This window comes from Macaca mulatta, chromosome 7 (assembly GCF_049350105.2).
Source record: "Macaca mulatta isolate MMU2019108-1 chromosome 7, T2T-MMU8v2.0, whole genome shotgun sequence".
NCBI lineage: Eukaryota > Metazoa > Chordata > Mammalia > Primates > Cercopithecidae > Macaca > Macaca mulatta.
This window is the reverse complement of record NC_133412.1, coordinates 164,426,826-164,445,189: the sequence shown is the minus strand read 5'-3', so window position 1 is coordinate 164,445,189 and position 18,364 is coordinate 164,426,826. Positions and strand designations below refer to the sequence as shown.

The window sequence follows — 18,364 nt, the reverse complement described above, 5'->3', positions numbered from 1 at the left end:
AAAATAGATACAGCATCTGGCTACTTCTCACAATACCCCCTGCCCTCTGTATCTGTACCTAGTGTCTCTTTAGGTTCCTTTGAAACCAGAACTTGAGACTTGGGTGCAGATGGTCTCTTGGGAGATGGTGCCAGGAAGCATGTGGGAGGAACAGGGAGAGTGAGGCTGGGAAGGAGGGAACGTGCACCTTCAAGGTTGCTGCTCTAGGGAGTGGGGGCTCAGTTCCACTAGGACCTGTGTGTCTCCAAAAGACAGGGGACAGGTCATTTAACCTCAGGTCCTGTCCCCCAGGGGTTGAGGGTGCCCTGAAGCCATCAGCCAGTGATTCCACATGGCTTTGGAGAGGCCCTGCAGGGCCCTAGCTTGTGGGCGGCCCAATCGGGTCAATGTGACTCAGAACTTCCACTGCAGTGGCGGCTGAAATCAGAAGTGGGGTTGAAGGGATGTGCCATGAGGCACCCCCACTCCAAACCGTCCTCCTCTCCCATCTTCCATAACTCACCAGTCTCCCATTTCCACCCTTGTCTCTGCACCCCAGTGATCGCTTACAACTCACACAGAACACGGCTGTCCCCCACTCAGAGAAATCCCAGGCTCCCCATCTCACCCAGAACAAAAGCCCAGCTGCCCACAGGGTCCTGTGAGGCCCTGCCCCATCTGGTCCCTGTTACCTCTCTGTCCCTTTTCCTCATTCACTCCAGGCCAGTCAGCCAGCATATCATCCTTTCTTAAACCCACTGGCCCCCACTCCACCTAATGGCCTCTGCCCCAGCCATTGCCACAGCCCAGGATGCCCTTCCCTCAGCCAGCCCAAGCCTCACGCCCTCATCATCAACCTGAATTCTGGAGTCAAAGGCCACCTCCTCCAGGGGGTCTTCCTGGCCATCCTGTTTAAAGTGACAGCTGTCCCCCACTGGTGCCACCGCCCAGCCCCTCACTCTCTAGTCTCCTCATCCTGGTCCATTTTCCCCATGGCATCGTCACTCGAACACACTGTGCCTTCATCTTACATGTTGTTTCTTGTCTGTCACACTCTGCTGGAAGATACTCTCTGTGGGGGCAGGACTGTTGTCAGTTTTGCTCACGGGTGGATCTCAAGAACCTAACAGAGTGCCTGGCACATGCTCGAGCTCAACATCCATTTGCTGCATGAAATGGATTCTGCATGTACAGACGCAGGCTTCTGGAAACTTCTGACATAATGGCTGCTTTAGGGTATGCCTTACTGGGTTTAAAGCCCTTTTTAAATGCTAAAAGGAAGAAACATACCTCTGAAGAATGCATTCTGAGGGACACAGAGCGATCGGCAGTGGGAGGCAGGTGAGATTCACCAGGCTTCCAGCTCATGCCTGGTAACACTTCCTGCAGGATGGAGGTGAGGTGAGCGGCGCTTGTTCACATTGAGCCTGAGGCTGATTCGGTTACACAGATAGTGGAATTACAGCCTCGAGTCTCCAACACCTGCAGCAATAATGCCCACTGGGTGCTCCAGGTGCAGCCCTGCCCATCACAACCAGGTGGGACTCCTGTCTGAGCCTTTCAGCCACTTCACACTCCACTACCCTCTCCAGCTGTGGTGGCAGGGCTGCCCCTGGTGGCTAATACTCGGCAGGTCATTCCCCCCATCGCACAGGGAGAACAGCAGGTGTGCAGGAAGGATCCCATGCTTTGGAGCCTGGTGGATCCAAGTTCAAATTCCAGCTCGCCATTTCCACCTGGGAAAATCCCCTGGACCTCCCAGAGCCTCGGTCTCTTCGTCTACAAAATCGGGCTATGCAGCTTACAACGGAGTTGTGAGCTGGAAGGAGAATGCTCTGTGCTGCAGATGCGGATTCACTCCAGCCTCCGTCCACAAAGCCCATCTGGGGAAACGGACCAAGCGCATCTCACTGCTCACCTTGCTCAACAGCGTCTTCGACAATCTTCTGGTGCAAGTTCCAGGCTCTCTGGTCAACGATTATGGCTACCTCCTTCTCCAAGGCCTGTAGGAAGGCGGCCAGAGCAACAGCTCCTGGTGGGCCATCTGTCTCTTCCGGAGGCTCATGATTGAAATGCGTCGGGAACCCAGTGGTGATGAGCACTGAGCGGGCATGGGACAGCGAGAGAGAGGCCTTCAGCAGCTCATCTTTACAGAGCAGGTGTCCAATCCCCCGGTTCCCTGAAATGACAAAAATAAAATAGAATGTAAAACTGACTCTTTACTTTTAAAATTGTTTTTATGTATTTATTTATGATGCGGTTTTGCTCTGTCATCCAGGCTGGAATGTAGTGGCACGATCACAGCTCACTGCAACCTTGAACTCCTGGGCTCAAGTGATCCTCCCGCCTCAGCCTCCCGAGTAGCTGGGCACGCGTCACCACATACCGCTAATTTTTTTTGGCACTTTTTTAAAAGATAGGGCCTTGCTACGTTGCCCAGTCTGGTCTCAAATTACTAGGCTCAAGCAATCTTCCCACTTTGGCCTCCCGAAGTGCTGGGATTACAGGCGTGAGCCACCACACCCAGCCAAAAGTGATTATTTTTAAAGTAAAAACTTTATAGTAAGAGTAGTTTGAGTTTTTAGTTTGTTTGCTTTGTTTTTTTGAGGGCTGCAGCAGAGACTGCAAATTGCTCACCACAGTGTATTCTACCCCCGCCCCCTGACCCCAGCAGTGAAAGAGAGAGGGGTAAATGGCTGAGGAGCCTCCCTTCAGTTAGGTGTGGCTGCAAGATTGGGTTCTCTCTACTGGATCGTGATGGAAGTGACACATGCCACCTCTGGGCCTGGCATGCACCTCCACACGCACCTCCAAGCTCGTTCCCCTTTCCTGGCGGCTGGAGTATTGACAACCAGGACCTCCTGGGGGTCACAGGATGTAACGGCAGACCTGCAGGGTCTCTAAGTGACTGAGTGGGGCAGGTCCCCTTCCTGCTGACCCAGGACACTCACCCTGGAAGACCCACCCTGGCCTGCTGTGTGAGAGAGGAACACATTTCTGTTGTATTTGAGCAAAGCATCCCAGGGCTTCTAGGTTACAGCAATGTAGCAAACCCTAATTAATACAGGGAAAATATAAGAGGGAAGGGAAACAGTACTGTCTTAGCTGGAGGTTCCCTCAAAGAAGACCCCTAGCACAAGGACCTGGGCACAAGTATTTCAGTGGGAGGTGATCCCGGGAAATGCAAGCGAGAAGATGGGGAAAGGGGAAAAAAACAGTAAAGGATTGTGAGTGAGCAAGTTAACTTCAAAGGCAACCAGGGCTCAGCGCGGCTTGAGATTCCCTAAGAAACGGTGGGGTCCTCGGAGGACAGGGAGACTGGGCATTTACCCACCTGCCCATTAGGGCATTGAGTCCTCTGCACCTCCAGGCTGTGCCTGCTGTGATGAGGGAGACTCTGGAGGGACAGAGGGCGTCCTCAGATGGAGCAGAGAGACCCGAGCCCCTAAGGTAAGAGGCTGTCATGCTGGGAGCCACCCATAATTCTATGCAAGTGAACCCAGGTGGCCCAGAGGATACGAGTGGGGAAGCTGCAGTGTATGCTACAGATGCCCACCAGTGGCTACCAAGCCAGGCAGCCACTCTCATGAGGTCCCATTGTGCCTTTGTCTACATTCAGGTCACCTCAGAGCAAAACAGTGCATGCAAAGGCAGAGTGTGTGACACAGAACTTCCACTCTGGCGGTGGCTGAAATCAGCAGTGGACTGAAGGGACGTGAGGGGATGCTGGCTTACAGTTGAGGTGCCTGGAGAATATGAAAGACACGGGGTTGGCTGGGCGGGGTGGCTCACGCTTGTAATCCCAGCACTTTGGGAGGCCGAGGCGGGCTGATCACGAGGTCAGGAGTTCAAGAGCAGCCTGCCCAACATAGTGAAACCCCATCTCTACTAAAAATACAAAAATTAGCCAGGCATGGTGGCAGGCGCCTGTAATCCCAGCTACTCAGGAGGCTGAGGCAGGAGAATCGCTTCAACTTGGGCGGTGGAGGTTGCAGTGAGCCGAGATCGTGCCACTGCACTCCAGCCTGGGCAACAGAGTAAAACTCTGTCTCAAAAAAAAAAAAAAAAAAAAAAAAAAAAGAAGAAGACATGGGGTTTGGATTTCTGTTATGGAGGAACAGTTCCAGACTTAGGACCAGGAAACTTGCATTCCAGTCCAGGTGCTGGCATATTGTAGCTGTGTGACCTTGGCCTCATCCCTTGACCTCTCTGAGCCTCAGTTTTCCCACATGGAGAATGGGAGGTAGTCCAGGTGTAGGAGGGTCACGGGGACATAGCCCCTCACATAGTGTGCTGGGAGGAGTGGACACTGGAGCAGTGCTATCTGGAGGGTGATTTCTCTCTTAGATTTGTGCATTCCACTGGAGCCAGCGAGTCACTTCTCGTGCCCACTATTCCTAACAAAGTCATCATGGGCATGTTCACAAACAGAAGGATATTCATCACCGCATTGTTTATGGTGTTAAATAACAGCATATAAATAAAACAGCAGAACATTTGTAAAACGAAATTTTAGGTCAGGCGCGGTGACTCACATCTGTAATCCCAGCACTTTGGGAGGTTGAGGCAGATGGATCACCTAATCTATCACCTGATCCATGGTCAGGAGATCGAGACCAGCCTGGCCAACATGATGAAGCCCCATCTCTACTAAAAATACAAAAATTAGCCGGGCATGGTGGTGCACACCTGTAATCCCAGCTACTCAGGAGGCTGAGGCAGGAGAATCACTCAAACTTGGGAGGCAGAGGCTGCAGTGAGCTGAGATCGCACCACTGCACTCCAGTCTGGGTGACAGAGCAAGACCCTGTCTCAAAAAATGGAGGGGGGCGAGGATAAGAATAACAACATTTTTAAGTAAAAAAATTGGGATGTAACCTACTTCCTAGGGCGCATGAGCACCAGAGGGAGAAGAGGAGAGTGAGAACTTGGTCAATTGTAAATTGGTCAATACATTTATGATGATTTTATCATCACTGCTAAAATCATTACTATAAACCCTATATCCCTTCATATTCCCCAGGCACCTCAAATGCAAGCCAACATCCTCTCAAAAATGACTGAGTGGGCCTATTCTTATGCCCAGTGAGTAATGCTCAAGACGCTGTTATGAATCTTCTATCTGCTTATTTAATATAGTGGGGATCAAAAGCATCTGTTGTTCTTGAGGATTAAAGACGGTCCTTAACAGATGACATCAACACATCCAACAACTGTAAATCTGCCTCCCCCAGCATCATTCTTCAAGCTTCGTCTTGCAGTCTGCACAGCATTGATGGATGGTGTTTGTGGCTGAACTCTTAGCTCGTTTTATTAAGCAGTGGGCGCACCACGTCTGCAATAAATTTACTTCCCAATTACTTTTTTTTTTTTTAAATCTGAGCTAATGATAGAGTTAATAATTCATCTTCCCTCATGACCCTGTGCTAAATGGAGAGCCATCAGCTTGGGTAAGAATGTTTGTGAAGGAGAAGGTACGGCAGAAATTTAAAAAAATATATCCACCCAGAGCACCAGAAGCGGTGGCTCCCGCCCGTAATCTCAACACTTTGGGAGACTGAGGAGGGAGGATTGTTTGAACCCAGGGGTTCAAGACTAGCCTGGGCAACACAGGGAGATCCCATCTCTACATCCATCCATCCATCCATCCATCCATCCATCCAAACATCCATCCATCCATCCATCCATCCTTCCTTCCCTCCCTCCCTCCTTCCCTCATTCCCTCCTTCCTTCCCTCCCTCCCTCCTTCCCTCCCTCCTTCCCTCCCTCCTTCCCTCCCTCCCTCCTTCCTTCCCTCCTTCCCTCCTTTCCTCCTTCCTTCCCTCGTTCCTTTCCTCCCTCCTTCCTTCCCTCCTTCCCTCCTTCCCTCCCTCCCTCCTTCCCTCCTTCCCTCTCTCTCTCTCTCACACATCTTGCTCTATTGCCCAGGCTGGAGTGCAGTGGTGCAGTCATGGCTCACTGAAGCTTCAACCTCCTGAACTCAAGTAATCTGCACACCTCAGCCTCCCCAGTAGCTGGGACCACAGGTGTGTGACACCACCACACCTAGCTAATTTTTTTAATTTTTTGTAGATAAGACCTCTCTATGTTGCCCAGGCTGGTCTTGAACTCCTGACCTCAAGTGATCCTCCCACCTCGGCCTCCCAAGAATTAGGCATTTCTAGGGCTGGTCTGCACTGTCAGATTCGTGACAGTGCTGGCCAGCAGGGGAAGGTCTCAGTCTGTCTGTTTTGGGGCTCTTTCCAGCTGCCGTAGGCTTTAAACTGGCACTGCAATCAGTCCTGTCTGGGCCCTGGGAGTCTGGCCCAGAGAGCTGACCGCTGATGTGCAGGCTGGCCTCACCCCTCAGCTCTCCAGGAAGGTCGGCCACCATTGATCCAGGTAGCTACCTGGATCTCCCCACTGGTCCACCTGACTCTGGGGAATGAGAGTCAGGTAGACCGATGGGGAGGCCACATATGCCTTCTCTCCAGTCATTCCAGGTGCCAAGGATGGTTTGTACCCCAGGTTTAGGAGCACGGCCCATGAGAAGGTCTAGAAGATGGACTCGGTGTGAACCAGGAGTCACTGGAGCACTCTTTCAACTGCCCAGGCAAGACTGTGACTTACTGTTTACATTCAGATTCTAATTTAGCTGACATTCATAAATCATGGGCTTGAAGTCAGCAGACATGAGTTCAAGTTCTGCCCTGACCACCTACTAGGTATGTGGACTCTGGTAAGTCTCTGCACCTTATCTGCCTCAGTTTCCTCACCTGTTAAATGAAGTTAATCATAGCTGCCTCCACATAGAGTCATTGGGAGACTTTAACAAGATGAAACGCTTAAATGCTTGCTGGCAGCCTGATGCCTGGCACAGTACAACTTGGTAGGTGACACCATTATCCTTTCTATGCATCACAACCCAGAGAGGGAGGCATAATTGTCATTACTCCTGTTACGCTGATGAGGAAACTGAGGTATGGTCTATGCCGTAATTCTCTCATGAGTGTTTGCCAACAAAGGAAATTACCCCGCACAATGGCAGGTGAAACTGCAGTCTCTGCTGGCCACCTGGGATTAGAAATTCAGCCCTTAAATGAAGACACAGCTGGAAGTTAAAAGCCCCTCAACCAGCTTTCAGCAAACCTCTTTCTAACTGGAATCAGCAGGGCCAGGCGTGGTGGCTCATGCCTGTAATCCCAGCACTTTGGGAGGCTGAGATGGGCAGACCACTTGAGCTCAGGAGTTTGAGACCAGCCTGGGTAACATGGCAGAACCCCGTGTCTACTAAAAATACAACAACAAATTAGCCAGGTATGGTGGTGCTGGCCTGTAGTCCCAGGTACTCAGGAGGCTGAGGTGGGAGGATTGCTTGAGCCTAGGAGGTGGAGGTTACAGTGAGCCAAGATTGCATCACTGCACTCCAGCCTGGGCAACAGAGTGAGACCTTGTCTCAAAAAATAAAATAAAATAAAATAAACAACTAATTGGAATCAGCAGGTCCCCTAGGGGATCTCACCAGCCCTCTCCCATGTGCAGAAGGCCAGTGGTTCCAAAGCCACAGAAGGGCTATCCTTCCTCTGAGATGCGTTATACAATATACAAGTTGACTGCAAACTGTTGTGAGGCTGTGGCTGTAGGGTCCTGCCCCACTGGGATCCCCAGAGAAGTAATCCTGCCCCTAACACTATCCCTGCTGCCTAGTATACAAATAATCGATTACATGCCCAATCCCAGGGCAATGGCACAAAACGGAGAGATTAGGGACATCATTAAATCCATAGAAGACAAGCTGGGTGGTCCACGCCTATAGTCCCAGCACTTTGGGAGGCTGAGGCGGGAAAATCACTTGAGCCCAGGAGTCCAAGACCAACCTGGGCAACACAGTGAGACACCGCCCTCCCATCTCTAAATAATAATAATAAACTACATAAATAACTTTTTTTAAATGGTGGCAGTTGCCTACCTAGAAACCATTCTCTCTTTTTTTCTTACCTACCTAACTCCATCTGCTTCTGGCTGGCAACATGCCCAGCAAACAAACTCAACGAACTTCCTCACATGTTTAAAGTTTAGAACAACAAGAAAAAGCCAAAAACGACTGGGCGTGGTGGCTTACACCTGTAAATCCCAGCACTTTGGGAGGCTGAGATGGGTGGATCACCTGAGGTCAGGAGTTCGAGAGACCAGCCTGGCCAACATGGTGAAACCCTGTCTCTACTAGAAATACAAAAATTAGCTGGGTGGGGTGGCACATGCCTATAGTCCTAGCTACTCAGGAGGCTGAGGCAGGAGAATCATCTGAACCTGGGAAGTGGAGGTTGCAGTGAACTGAGATTGTACCACCACACTCCAGCCTGGGCGACAAAGTGAGACTCCATCTCAAAAAAAAAAAAAAAAATGAAAAAGCCACAAAGAAGAACGCAAGGCTGGGGCCGGGCGCGGTGGCTCAAGCCTGTAATCCTAGCACTTTGGGAGGCCGAGACGGGCGGATCACGAGGTTAGGAGATTGAGACCATCCTGGCTAACACGGTGAAACCCCGTCTCTACTAAAAATACAAAAAATTAGCCGGGCATGGTGGCGGGCGCCTGTAGTCCCAGCTACACGGGAGGCTGAGGCAGGAGAATGGCGTAAACCCGGGAGGCGGAGCTTTCAGGGAGCTGAGATCCGGCCACTGCACTCCAGCCCAGGCGACAGAGCGAGACTCCATCTCAAACAAACAAACAAACAAACAAAAAAACCAAAAAAAACAAAAAAAAAGAAAGCGAGGCTGGGCACAGTGGCCCACGCCTGTAAACCCAGCACTTTGGGAGGCCAAGAGTTCAAGACCAGCCTGGCCAACATGGTGAAATCCCATCTCTACTAAAAATACAAAAATGAGCCGGGTGTGGTGGTGCGTGCCTGTAATCCCAGCTACTCAGGAGACTGAGACAGGAGAATCACTTGAACCCGGGAGGCAGAGGTTGCAGTGAGCCGAGATCACGCTATTGCACTCCAGCCTGGGCAATAGAGTGAGACACTGTCTCAAAAAAAAAAAAAAAAAAAAAAATCACTCATAATAGCACTACCTAGAGACCATCAATGTCAGTATTTTGGTGTATTTAATTTTAGTCCTTTTGAGATTTATATGCAGTACCAACATTTAAAAAATCATGCTGTGGAGACATTTTGCATCCTGCCTTTTTCACTGAAAATTATGTCAGTGGTCAGTTTCTCCAGGTGCAAATGCATTGTTTCTTACCTGGGTCTATGCCGATCACAGACTCTAGCTCTCTGATCTTCTGAGAAGCGGACACTGACGCGATGCTGTAGTGCAGAGGATCTTGGGAAATGTGATGGACCTCTGGAATTCTCTCTGGGGTGAGACAACCAGCTGCAGCCTTTGTATCCTTCAGGTCAGTCATAACCGTGCAGCCTGGGATGCTGGCAAAAGCCAGTGGGGTCTCTAAAACACACAACAGGAGGATCTGAGCCCAGCCACTTCAGCAAGTCCAGCCTACCCTCATCTAGCCCACTGCTGATAGGCAAGATGGCGCCTGGTCATCAGCTCAGCCTAAGCACTCCCTATACCACCTGTTGGCGTCAAGGTCAGAATGAGCTGGTTGATGGCTACATCGAGCTCCATTTACACAGCTGCCTCTAATCTCTAGGAAAGTAAAGATGAGTTGAGTATGGGTTGAAAAGAAGTGAGAGACAGCCACAGCTGTAGCTAGAGCTCTAGGCAATTCCATCAATTTAACCCATGGCGATCAGGAAGTATTTACTGGATTCTTAAAACTCATGACGCCATCTTGCTTTGCTTTCCAGCAAATGTTAGATTTGGAACCCCCTGTGAGCATCGTTTCTATTTTTCCTTACGGCACTTACATTTTGCTTTCGTTTGTGTTAATTTTATGCTTTAAAGACTCTTCCTTGTTAGATTTCAGGCAATGTGAAACACTACAGCATAGTTTTTAAGAAGTGGTTTTAGCATTGTGAACATACTTGAATTTGGGATGTGACTTTATTGACTTTATTTTTTTATTTTATTTTATTTTTTTTTGAGACAGAGTCTTGCTGTGTCACCCAGGCTGGAGTGCAGTGGTACAATCTCGGCTCACTGCAACCTCCACCTCCTGGGTTCAAGCGATTATCCCGCCTCAGCCTCCTGAGTGGCTGGGATTACAGGCACCTGCTACCATGCCCGACTAATTTTTGTATTTTTGGTAGAGACGGGGTTTCACCATGTTATCCAGGCTGGTCTCAAACTCCTCACCTCAGGTGATCCACCCACTTTGGCCTCCCAAAATGCTGGGATTACAGGCATGAGCCACCACGACTGGCCCGACTTTATTCTTTAAACCTGTTTCTTTGACTGTAAAGCAATGATAACGCCTCATATGGCTGTTGTCAGAAAGAAACTGGAAAATGTACGTAAAAGTGTTTAGCAGGCCAGGTGCTAAACACTCAAAAAAAAAAAAAAAGTGTTTAGCACACTCATGTGGTTTAAAAAAGTAAAAAAAAAAATAAGATTTTTAAAAGTGTTCAGCAAAGTGCTTGTTTCAGAGTAAGCCCTCAATAAATGATGGTTTGCATAATTGAACAAGCACCATATATATATATCCATATATATGTATCCACTGTGTGTATATATATATATATATCCACCATATATATATACACACACTTTTTTTTTTTTTTTTTTTGGAGACAGAGCCTTGCTCTGTCACTTAGGCTGGAGTGCAGTGGTGCAATCTTGGCTCACTGCAACCTCTGCCTCCCGGGTTCAAGCAATTCTCCTGTCTCAGCCTCCTGAGTAGCTGGGATGATAGGCGTGTGCCACTATGCCTGGATAATTTTTGTATTTTTAGTAGAGACAGGGTTTTGCCATGTTGGGTTGGCTGGTCTCGAACTGCTGACCTCAGGTGATCCTCCTGTCTCAGCCTCCCAGAGTGCTGGGATTACAGATGTGAGCCACTGCACCCAGCCTCATATATAAATTTTTGAAAGAGACAAGGCTCTTTCTCTGTTGCCCAGGCTGGAGTACAGTGGTGCAACAAAGCTCACTGCAGCCTCAAACTCCTGGGCTCAAGCAAGCCTCCTGCCTCAGCCTACCATAGTGCTGGGATTACAGGCATGAGCCATGGAGCCTGGCCTGAATCACACAGTATCTTACTCATTCTTAGTTTCTTGTGCCTGGCTCATTAAGTGCTTAATACCATACTATTTACCTCTTCTGCCTTCCTCAGTGTCATTATCATCCTTGAGTACTCATGTCCACTCAGCTGTATGCTCCTGGAGAAGAGCGACCATTGCTCATGCATCTCAGGATCCCAGAGTGCCTTGCACATAATAGGTGTTCAACAAATGCACATGTGAATTGAGTAAATACTGGATTTCACAGGAACAATAAAGTTTCTTTTCTTTTCTTTTCTTTTTTTTTTTTTTGAGACAGAGTCTCACTCTGTCACCCAGGCTGGAGTGCAGTGGCGCGATCTCAGCTCACTGCAAACCTCTGCCTCCAGGGTTCTGGCAATTCTCTTGTGTCAGCCTCCCAAGTAGCTGGGATTATAGGTGTGTGCCACCACGTCTGGCTAATTTTTATATTTTTAGTAGAGACAAGGTTTCACCATGTTGGCCAAGCTGGTCTTGAACTCCTGACCTCAAGTGATCCAATCACCTCAGCCTCCCAAAGTGCTGGGATTATAGGCATGAGCCACCATGCCTGGCTTAAAGTTTCATATTTAATGGAAAGCCAGAGTCAGCCAGCACTTCAAAATAAAAATCTGATAGATACATAACTTTTCGATTTGACGTGTAAGGGAAAGAAGTCATGAATCTGAAGAATGTAATCATCGCTTGTCTGTGTTTTGAACGGCACCTAAAACTGGTCACTCCAAAGCCAGCTACACGTCAGAACAGTCAGCTCAGAGCATGACACAGTTTTGTCCCCATCAGTTGTGAGGTCTGCAGCAAATAATATATTGCTAATCGAAGTTTAAATATTGAAGTTCAAGGTAGGCATGGTGGCTCATGACTATAATCCCAGCACTTTGGGAGGCTGAGGTGGGAGGATCGCTTGAGCCCAGGAGTTCAAGACCAGCCTGGGCAACACAGTGAGACTCCATCTCTATGGTGCATGCCTGATGCCTATAGTCCCAGCTACTCCAGAAGCTAAGGTGGGAGGATCGCTTGAGTCTAGGAGGTCAAGGCTACAGTGCGCTGTGATCGTGCCACTGCATTCAGCCTGGGTGACAGAGTGAGACCTTGTCTCAAAAAAAAAAAGGAAGTTTGAGAATGATTCAAGGTTTTCAAGGTTGTCCTTGTCTGATGTCATTTGTTCTCATCTATGATCAACTGTGCTATTGCTGTCAGAATTAAAGGGCTGGAACATGCTGGGGTGCCCATGGCAGTGAGATCTCCTCTGCAGGGCACCTGCCAAGGCTGATGGTGGGAAAGTGGTGAGGCCAGTGGGCTGGCGGACGTTTACTAAACGTGAGTGTATGTGTCTACACACTGCCCACACACACACTCAGAAAAGACCATGAGCGCCCAGAGGACGCCATCCTGTCTCACGGAGCACTGTAGTCCCGAGGCCTGGGTGCATGCCTGGCACACAGCACGTTCTCAACACATGTACTTAAATAAACGAACGAATGGAATCCTGTAGATCTTGGCAGCCATGCCTCTTCACCACATTAGGGATGATCTTTCCCTCGCATGAGGCCATTCTGATAGCTGAACTCTCATGAATGCTTTCAAAATAAATTAAAATAACACTAGATTCTATGCTTACAGTGCAAGTGTGGCTGGCCTGGCCAGAATTTTCCAGTGTCCATGACCATGGTCTGCAATGGCTGTTATTTTTCATGTTTCTGTCCCCTTCCTATCGTACTGTGAGCTAGGGAGGGCGCCCTCGTGTGTCTCTTCATTGTAATATCACCTAGGCTTTGGAAAAAATGTACTGCTGCAGGCCTTGTTTATAATCACCTTGCAAATACCATGGGAAATTACTTGTTTAGTTACATTTCTTGGCTTCACCTTTGTTTTCAAGGCCCCATCAATCTCCAAAATGTCTCAAAAAGCCAAGCTAAAGGTTAGTTTTCCTGCTAGAATGGGCTGGGATGCTTCGGCAGATAAAAATATATGTTTAATTAAAACGGCTGAAGTAGTGGCTCCTGCCTGTTATCCCTATGACTCAGGAGGCCGGGGCAGGAGAATCATTTGAGCCCAGGACTTTGAGACCAGCCTGGACATTGTAGCAAGATCCCATCTCTACAAAAAAATTCTAAAAATTGGTTTGGTATGATGGCGTATGCCTGTAGTCTCAGCTACCTGGGAGGCTGAGATGGGAGGATCACTTGACTGCAGAGGTTTGAGGCTGCAGTGAGCTATGATGATGCCACTGAACTCAAGCCTGGGCAATACAGTGAGGCCCTGTGAAAGAAAGAAAAGAAAAGAAAAGGAGAGAGAGAGAGAGAAAGAAGAAAGAGGAAGGAAAGGAAGGAAGGAAGGAAAGAAGGAAGGAAGGAAATACATTTAATCAAAACATATTTAAGGCTGGATGCGGTGGTTCATGCCTGTAATCCAAGCACTTTGGGAGGATCACTTGAGGCCAGGAGTTTGAGACCAGCGTGGCCAACATGGCAAAACTTCGTCTCTACTAAAAATACAAAAATTAGCCAGGTGTGGTGGCATGCACCTGTAATTCCAGCTACTTGGGAGGCTGAGGCATGCCTCCCTCGCTTAAGCCCAGGAGACGGAGGTTGCAGTGAGCCGAGATCATGCCACTGAACTGCAGCCTGGGTGACAGAGTGAGACTGTGTCTCAACAAGACCAAAAAACCAACGACGACAAAAAAATTGAGTTGTAAGACAAAGTGCTCCAGCCCTGGGATTAAAAGAAGGAAACCAGGCCAGGCATGATGACTCACACCTGTAATCCCAGCACTGTGGGAGGCCAAGGTGGGCGGATCACGAGGTCAGGAGATCGAGATCATCCTGGCCAACATGGTGAAACCCTGTCTCTTATAAAAATACAAAAATTAGCTAGGCATGGTGGCACATGCCTGTAATCCCAGCTACTGAGGAGGCTGAGACTGAAGAATCGCTTGAACCAGGGAGTTGGAGGTTGCAGTGAGCCGAGATTGCACCACAGCACTCTAGCCTGGCAACAGAGTGAGACTCTGTCTTAATAAATAAATAAATAAATAAATAAATAAATAAATAAATAAAAGAAGGAATCCAGAGAGAGAATCACTGCAGCTATAGGCCTCTGTTTTGTGTTTTGTTTTATGGCTTTATTTTTAAATCATTGTACTGCGAGAATATGCTTTCAAGAACTAGACCCCACTGGGCTCCATCCTAGGGCGGAGCGATTGCCCCAGTATCCCCCAACATACCACAGCTGCTGAGAGCTCTGAGACTGGTCAGTGGAGAAGGCCAGAACACTGGAACCTCCCCTGGGGAACACACCACGGCATCCCCGTAGGCAGGTTTGGAAAGCTCTTTGATTCCCAACAGTTCTGCAGATGGAAAAGGAAAATGTAATTCCCTCAGCAGGCAGCATCCAATTAGAACTGGTTGAGTAGTTTATGGTTCTTTCTCTAAAACAGAAACTCAAATTGCAGGATTATTGTAAATGGTATTTGAGGAAGAGGTGAAGGAGAATAGGGATTGAGGCTTTGACAACTCGGGGTTCTCCATAATTTACAGTCCATGTGGAGTGCTGGTTTCAGAACACAGAATTTCAAACTTCACGGATGATTTCTGGAAGGATCCTTGGGTGCGTTGAGCCTAGTACTCTCATTGTGCATGCAGGCTGCTACCAAAGCCAGCCTTGGGGGGTTGACCTTGGTCCAGGCTGGGTCACATCTCATGCACCTAACCTCAGCTGCTTGACTACCAGCAGCAACCTAATCCTGAAGACAGCAAAGATGGATGTGCTGGGCCCAATCCATCCCCACTAATGATAAAACTCCTCAGCAGACACCATCCTGGTGGGCGGCTCTGCAATCACCCTCATGTGATGAAGCTAGCAAGTGCTGACTGCGTTTTCACAAAAGGGTAGGTTCTGTCTAATGTTGTTGGTTATGCAGCTGAGCAAGTTCAGGTATACCAAACTTGGACCCTCATCCAAGGCCCAGTCTCAAACTCTCATCAGGCCCTCTAAGAGGCCTGCACAGCTTCTTGATATTGGCTCTTCATGTTGGATCTATTCACTCACTGTCAGATTGAGTTAATATACTGGGGATCAATGGATTTCAGCTCAAATTAACATTTGGAACAAAGCCATCTCCTACCCAAATATACCAATGAATAGCAGCCCAGATTAGACGTTGCTTCGAGCTCAAATCTCCGGATAAAGAGCCCTGCTGCCACCCTTGGCTTCCCCCAACCCCAGATTCACTGGAAGTTCATAGGAGCTTTACATTTATCAAAGATCTCCCCAGTGGGTGAGTGTGTAGAGGAAAAAAAAACTCTATCTAAATGGTGTGTTTCCTCTGCTCTCACACCACAATAACAGTGACCAACACAGAAAACTCCTGTGATCAAATGTGTGGGGGTTTCTCCCCACCATCAAGCAGGAGGCACCAGCTGGGTTCCCTCCAATTCCATTCCACCTGGAGATAGCATCAGAACCCACGGGTTGAGGGCTCAGTCCCCAAGGCCACCCCCCTACAGACACCAGTTGCAAGTCTGGTACTGCAGAACTTCTGACCAACTGGCCTCCAGTTTGATTAACCCTCTTTGGGTTTGATGAAACCCAAACTCTTTGAGTTTGATTAATTTGCTGGAGCAGCTCGCAGACCTTGAGGAAACATTTACTTATGTTTACCAGTTTGTTATTAAGGACATTGCAGGCAGGGTGCGGTGGCCCATACCTGTAATCCCAGCACTTTGGGAGGCCAAGATGGGCAGACCACTTGAGGCCAGGAGTTCAAGACCAGCCTGGCCAAGATGGCGAAACCCCATCTCTACTAAAAGTATAAAAATTAGCCAGACATGGTAGTGGGCGCCTGTAATCCCAGCTACCTGGGAGGCTGAAGCAGGAGAATCACTTGAACCCAGGAGACAGAGGTTGCAGTAAGCTGAGATTGTAACACTGAACTCCAGCCTGGGCGACAGAGGGAAACTGTGTCTCAACAATAAATAAAATAAAATAAAAGGATATTGCAAAGGATACAGATAAAGAGATGCCCAGGGCGAGGTGTAGGGGAAGGAGTGTGGAGCTTCCGTGCCCTCCCTGGGCACCACCCTCTAGGAACCTACATGTGTTCAGCTATGTAGAAGCTCGCTGAAGCCTATCCTCTTGGGGTTTTACGGAGGCTTCATTACATGAGCATGATTGATTAAACCATCAGCCGTGGGTAATCAGCTTGACCTTCAGCCCCTCTTTCCTCCCTGGAGGTTGGGGGGAGGGGTGGAGCTGAAAGTCCCAACCCTCTAATCCTACCTTAGTCTTTCTGGTGACCAGCCCCACCCTGAACCTATCAGACAAAATATAGCATTTTGGAAGTTCCAAGAATTTTAGGAGCTATGAGCCAGGAATTGTGGACAAAACCCAATATATATTCATTATATATATATATATATATTTTTTTTTTTTCCTATATATATTAAGCCTCCGTAAAAACCCAAGAGGATATGATATATGTAAACTTACACCACAGTGAGACTGGCTATTCTGCCAAGGGTGGCACCTTTAAACCTGAGGGGCATCTGTAAGCCCAGCCCCGAGACAGCTGCCGGAGCCTTTGAGCCTTGTTCAGGGCTTTGCCCCTGGAGACCCCTGGTAAAAAGAAAGACAAGCCGTGGGAGCTCAGGAGCATGGCAAGCTCTTGTCTGCTCCTCAGGCCCAACTCCAAGAGAGGCTGTCAGGATCATGGGCAGGAGCGAGAGACACTGACCTGGGTCCCCGATGTGAACAGGTTGCCCCTGCTCACCCCCTAGGGAGCAGCAGGCCCGCACCAGCCTTTCCAGCTTGTCCTTGGGAATGGGCCTCATTGTGACCACCAGAGGGCAGCAGAAGCCAGCATGGGTAACACAAGGCACTGTTGTCTGACCAAAAAAAAAAAAAAAAAAAAAAAAATCAAGTGAAAATGTTAAAAAATGGAATTAGCACAGATCCAAGCTCTGAGCACCAAGAGTTCAAGGCAGCTAAATGAAGGAGGAGTAGCTGTTATAGAAATTAGCTTCTATTTTTATGTGACATAGAGAGGGGGAGTTTGCTGCTAATTACTGGTTTAAAATAGGGAATCTTAACTTTTTGTGTGCCACGGACCCCTTTGGTAGACTAGAACAGCTGTGGACCCCTGGTCAAAGTAATGCTTTTAACTGTATACAAGAAAATGCACAGGATTCCAAAGGAAACCAATTATCCTGCAAGCACAGTTATCAAGTAATAGAAAAATGTGGCCAGGCACGGTGGCTCACAGCTGTAATCCCAGCACTTGGGAGGCCGAGGTGGGCAGATCACGAGGTCAGGAGTTCGAGACCAGCCTGGCCAGCATGGTGAAACCCCGTCTCTACCAAAAACACAAAAGTTCGCCAGGCATAGTGGCACGCATCTGTAGTCCCAGCTACTCAGGAGGCTGAGGCAGGAGAATTGCTTGAACCCAGGAGGCAGAGGTTGCAGTGAGCCGAGATCACACCACTGCACTCCAGCCTGGGTGACAGAGCAAGACTCCATCTCAAAGAAAAAAAAAAAAAGGAAAAATGTGAGACAATATGCATGCTTCCTCAGTAGCAGCCTAAGAAACAAGATGCCAGTTCGACTATCATTGTAACTTTGAAGTAGTGATCAGCATATAGGATATTTTTGAGACATCAGGACGAACTCTAATGTGATATGAAGATATCTGTGGCTTCCGTTGCCAGCCATGAAGTCACAGGGTCTGCTGATACGACAGCCGTTTGCTGCCTACATTCATAATTGAAGGAAATGCTAAATGTGGGTTGAGGTTATGAAAATAAAAATGAGGCTGGGCACAGTGGTCCATGTCTGTAATACCAGCACTTTGGGAGGCCAAGAAGGTTGGATCGCTTGAGCCCAGAAGTTCAAGACCAGCCTGGACAATACAGCGAAACCCCATCTCTACCAAAAAAACAAACAAACAAACAGAAAAAAACCCCATAAATTAGCTGGGTATGCTGGCGCATGCCTGTAGTCCCAGCTATTCAGGAGGCTGAAATGGGAGGATCTCTTGAGCCCAGGAGGTTGAGGCTGCATTGAGCTGTGATTGTGTCACTGCTCCACTCCAGCCTGAGCAACTGAGCAAGGACTGCCAAAAATAAAATAAAATAAAGAAGGGAGAGAGAGAGGGAGGGAGGGAGGGAGGGTGGGAGGGAGAGAGGGAAAAGAAAAACGTACTTTTTTTTCTATCCAGTATCATGGAGGCTCTGAATTTCTCCAGGGACTGCA

At 48.5% G+C, this 18,364-nt stretch overlaps 1 protein-coding gene across 11 annotated transcripts in view; it reads right to left on the bottom strand.

The window, feature by feature from the left end:
- DGLUCY (D-glutamate cyclase) overlaps positions 1 to 18,364 on the bottom strand; it is a 164,218-nt gene that overhangs the window by 32,391 nt on the left and 113,463 nt on the right. For all 11 annotated transcript variants that reach the window (XR_013396483.1, XR_013396482.1, XR_013396484.1 and 8 more), the window contains 4 exons: positions 16,851 to 17,001; positions 14,343 to 14,465; positions 9,204 to 9,407; positions 1,898 to 2,158 (listed from right to left, as the gene is read on the bottom strand). Coding sequence is in view for 8 of the 11 variants with exons in the window: in XM_015144368.3 (XP_014999854.3) it covers positions 1,898 to 2,158; positions 9,204 to 9,407; positions 14,343 to 14,465; positions 16,851 to 17,001 (739 nt within the window). In the remaining 3 variants the exon portion in view is untranslated. The remainder of the gene's footprint in view (positions 1 to 1,897; positions 2,159 to 9,203; positions 9,408 to 14,342; positions 14,466 to 16,850; positions 17,002 to 18,364) is intronic.